Raw genomic sequence first — 4,338 nt, forward strand, 5'->3', positions numbered from 1 at the left:
CGCGGGGACCTGGCCAGCCTGGGGGTGACCCGGCTGTCACCCACCTTGCTGGCTGGTGACCCTGGAGGGGTGGCTCTGAGCCTGGGGGGGGGGGGGCCCGGGGGGGGGGACAGCAACGTTGAGACAAAGGGTCATTTCTCCCCCCGGGGACATTAACGACCTGTCACCCCAAGGCACGCGGCCTGTCCCCAAGAAGATCACAGCAGACACCCCGACACCCCCAGCTCTTTATTGGCGAGAAGATAATAATAATAAATAGAAAAAAGCCCCTGTGGGGGGAGGACAGCACCCACCACCCCGGTCGCCCCCTCCCTTCTTCCCCCCTCACTTCCCCCCTTCACTGCGGGACCCCGGCAGCCCCCCCTGGGCGCAGGATTGGGCCGGGGAGCGGGGGGGGGGGGGGTGCGGGGTTGGAGGTGCCGCCGGTGCTCTCAGTCCTGCTGCCACCGCGTGGCACTTCTCAGCCATTCCCGCTCGCTGGGGACACTCCGGCGCGGGGACGGGCGGGGACGGGCACCGGGGGCAGCTCTCCTTGCCCCTGGGGGGGTCCCGGCCTCGCGGGGGTCACGGGGGCAGCGCGGCGGGGAGGGGGGTGGGTGGCATGTGGGGGGCAGCGGGGTGGGGGGGTCGGGACCCCGCCAGAAACCCCCGTGGCACCGCTCGCTCGCTGCAAAGGGCACGGGGGGGGCTCTCCCCGAGGGTCTGAGGGTGAGGGCGAAGGGGGGGCTGCTCCCCCAAGCACGGCTTCCCCCGGCCCACCCCCCCCGCGCCCCCTCGGCCTCGCTATCTCTGCCAAACGTCCATGGGCTGCGCCCGCCGCGGGGGCACCGCGACCCTCTGCTCCTCCGCCGGCGGCCGGGGGGCACCGAGGGGGTACGGGTACCCCTTGGCGTAGTCATCCCGGGGCTGGAGGTCTCCGGGGCCTCGGGAGGCTTCGCTGAGGGACGCCAGGCTGGCCACGGGGGGCTGGGGGGTGCCCGAGGGGCAGCCCAGCCCCGGGGAGACCCGCTCCGACTTGATGCTGATGGCTGGGTGCTGCGGGGAGGAGCCGGGGGCCGGGGGAGGGTCTTCGGCGGAGACGATCCGGCTGCTGACCCTGGGGCGAGAGGAGAGGGGGGTGAGGCCGGGTCTCCCTGGGTGCCCTGCCGGGGTGCACAGGGTGGAGAAAGGCTGAGCTCACCCCTGCTTTTCATCCCCAGAGGGGCTGAGATCCCCCCAAACTCGTGTCATGCCCCGGTTCTGGCCCAGCTGGGCACTGGGTGGGTGCCCATCCAGCTACTGAGAACCTGGTGTGTGACCGGGGGGGGCACATGGGGACCGGCTCCATGGGGAAATCCAGTTGGAAACAAGCTCTACCAACAGTGGCGAGCTGGGGAGGAGTCTGGGGTGACCCTACACACCCCAGTTTTGGGGTGAAGCCGGACAGGCACCAGCGTGAAGGGTGGGGGGCTGTGCCTTGGGTGCTGGGAGGTGGCACCCACGAGCAGATCCCCCCCCGTCCCCCACCCTGCAGTCCCCCCGTCCTTACCCCAGTGCTGCCATGTCCCGGGGGTGCTGCCACGCCGGGGGGCCGGGCTGCAGGAACCCGGGGGGAGGCGGGACCTCGCCAGCCCCGAAATCTGCTGGGCAGGAGGACAGGAGTGAGCGGGATCCGGGGGAGGGGGCTCCGCGGGTGGGGAGGGGGGGATGGAGAGGAGGATGTCGGTGCTGTCCCAAGGCTGAGGGACCAGGACTCACCCGCCTGGGCTGGGCTGAGGAAGGGGAAGCCGGCGAGGCCGTGGCTCGGGATGCTGGAGCTGCCCGGGGCGAGGACGGGGCTCAGGGTCTGCAGGGCCGGGTAGAGCGGCCGCTGTGGGAGCACGGGGTGAGCCCGTCGGGCTTTGTACCGCCAGACCCCTCGGGGGGGCCCGTGATGCAGCGTCTCCCCCCACCCCTCGCCCTTCCTGCGCCCCCCAGCAAAGCCCCGGTGCTGGGCCGGGGAAGGGGAGCTGGGAGGAGCTGGGTTTGGGGAGGGGTCACCGCCGTGGCCCCTGGGACAGCCGGACTCACCGCGGTGCTGCCGCCGCCCCGGGCGCTCGCCAGGCTGCCCTGGGCTTCCCCGCGCCGGCCCTCGGCCCCCAGGTACAGCGGGGGGGGGGTCTTAGTGGCCAGGGCTCGGTTCAGGCCGCCCGCAGGGAACAGGGGGTAGCCGAGACCTGCAGGGACAGAGGGACAGGGGGATGGAGACTCCAGGGGATGGGGGATCCCCACGGGTGTGACGGTGGCGGCCCCGGTGCCCTCGTGGCCACATCCTCCGGGGCCACATCCTCCGGGGCCACCGGCGCAGCTGGGCTGTGGCCACGGGCTGTGACAAGAGGTGACACACGGAGGCAATGGCTGCACCCAACCCTGGTGCCAGCAGGCTGCCAACCCCCCCTCCAGACCCTGCCACGGGGAGCTCCCACCCCCCAGCTCCCCATGGAACATCCAGGACCTCCCGAGGGGGGGACATCCAGCACCCCAAGGAGATGGATGGGGACACTGCACACCCCCACCCCCCACCCACCCGGGGCAGGGGGGGTTTCCACTGGCCAAGGCCCAGCATCTCTTTTTTTTCCATCAGCTTTTCCATCAACCACCTGGACCAGGAGGCCACCAGGTCCCTGTCACTGCCGGGCAGGATGAGCCCCTCGTGCCGTGCTCGGGCTGTGGGTGCGGGGTGAGGGCCCAGCTGGGTTCTGGGTGCTGGGTGCTGGGTGCTGGGTGCTGGGGGGGGGCAGGAAGCAGCTGGAGGGGGGCCCGGGGTCGGTGTTTCCACAGCTGGAGCTGCAGCAGCTCTCCCTGCCCACGCAGCCGCCCCGGCCCCGTGCCCGGTAAATCCCCGGGAGAGGCTGCGAGGGCAGCTTTGCATGTGGGGCCCGCCTGGGAAAACCCCCGTGGGGTCAGCGGGGTTGGGGTGCTCGTGGTGGGGACAGGGTGCCCATGGTGGGAATGGGGTGTTCATGGTGGGGTTGGGGTGCCCATGGTGGGGTTGGGGTGCCCATGGTGGGGTTGGGGTGCTCATGGTGGGGACAGGGTGCCCGTGGTGGGGTTGGGGTGTTCATGGCAGGGATGGGGTGCTCATGGTGGGGATGGGGTGCCCATGGCAGGGATGGGGTGCTCATGGTGGGGATGGGGTGCCCATGGCAGGGTTGGGATATCCAAGGCAGGGATGGGGTGCCTGTGATGGGAAAGGGATGCACGTGGTGGGGTTGGGATATCCATGGCAGGGATGGGATGCTCATGGTAGGGACAGGCTGCTCATGGTGGGGATGAGGTGCCCATGGTGGGGTTGAGGTGCTCATGAAGGGTTGGGATATCCATGGCAGGGATGGGGTGCCCATGGTGGGGTTCAGGTGCCCATGGTGAGGATGTAATGCCCATGGTGGGGACGGGGTGCCCACGATGGGGATGGGGTGCTCATGGCAGGGATGAGGTGCCTGTTGTGGGGATGAGGTGCCTGTGTCGAGGTGCCCACGGTACAAATGGGGTGCCCGTGGTAGGTACAGAGTTCCCATGTCAGGCACAGGGTTCCTTTGGCAGGGATGGGGTGCCCCTGGTGGGGACGGGGTGCCCATGGTGTGGATGGGGTGCCTGTTGTGGGGATGAGGTGTCTGTGTCGAGGTCAGGGTGCCCATGGTAGGAATGGGGTGCCCATGGCAGGTACAGGGTTCCCACGGTAGGGATGGGGTGCCCCTGGTGGGGACGGGGTGCCCAAGGCAGGGATGGGGTACCCACGGCAGGGACCTCCTCCCCCACACCCCGCTCCCTCCCACGTCCCTGGTTGAGGGGTCCCAGCCTACCTGGGGGCAGCGGCCCCGGGGACCGTCCCGGGGGCTTCGGGGCTGCCGGTTTGAAGGCGGGGGAGCGGCCCTGGCTCTGGGGGGAGCTGCTGGCACTGCCCAGGGACGTGTCCGTGGCCGGGGGGGAGCTGCCATAGGCGGCCTCGGGCAGCGGCACCGGGCTCTGTGGGACAGACAGAGGTCAAGGACAGGGAGGGGACAGGGACTCCTGGGGACCCCTGGGGACCCTCGGGGATGTGCAGAGAGAGGTAGAGGTCGAGGGAGGGGACCCTCGGAGCCCTGCAAGGCAGAAGAGAGGTCAAGGGAGGGGATGGGGACTCCCGGGGACCCTCAGGGCTGTGCAGGGCAAAGTAGAGGTCGAAGGAGGGGATGAGGACCTCGGGGACCCCTGGGACTCTCAGGTCAAAGGAGAGGTCAAGGACAGGGAGGGGATGGGGACTCTTGGGGGCACTCAGGGCTCTGCAGGGTCGAGATCACAGACAGAGGAGAGGATGGAGACTCTTGGGGACACTCAGGG

At 70.0% G+C, this 4,338-nt stretch overlaps 1 protein-coding gene across 1 annotated transcript in view; it reads right to left on the reverse strand.

The window, feature by feature from the left end:
* Positions 1-783: 783 nt before the first annotated feature.
* The window catches only part of MEF2B (myocyte enhancer factor 2B), a 10,711-nt gene continuing 7,156 nt past the window's right edge, over positions 784-4,338 (reverse strand). The window contains exons 5-9 of the mRNA XM_027664205.1: positions 3,822-3,984; positions 2,050-2,195; positions 1,738-1,849; positions 1,529-1,622; positions 784-1,096 (exon numbers count right to left, since the gene is read on the reverse strand). Of these exons, the coding sequence (XP_027520006.1) occupies positions 784-1,096; positions 1,529-1,622; positions 1,738-1,849; positions 2,050-2,195; positions 3,822-3,984 (828 nt within the window). The remainder of the gene's footprint in view (positions 1,097-1,528; positions 1,623-1,737; positions 1,850-2,049; positions 2,196-3,821; positions 3,985-4,338) is intronic.

This window comes from Corapipo altera, unplaced genomic scaffold (genome assembly GCF_003945725.1).
Source record: "Corapipo altera isolate COAL_440 unplaced genomic scaffold, ASM394572v1 96, whole genome shotgun sequence".
Taxonomy (NCBI): domain Eukaryota; kingdom Metazoa; phylum Chordata; class Aves; order Passeriformes; family Pipridae; genus Corapipo; species Corapipo altera.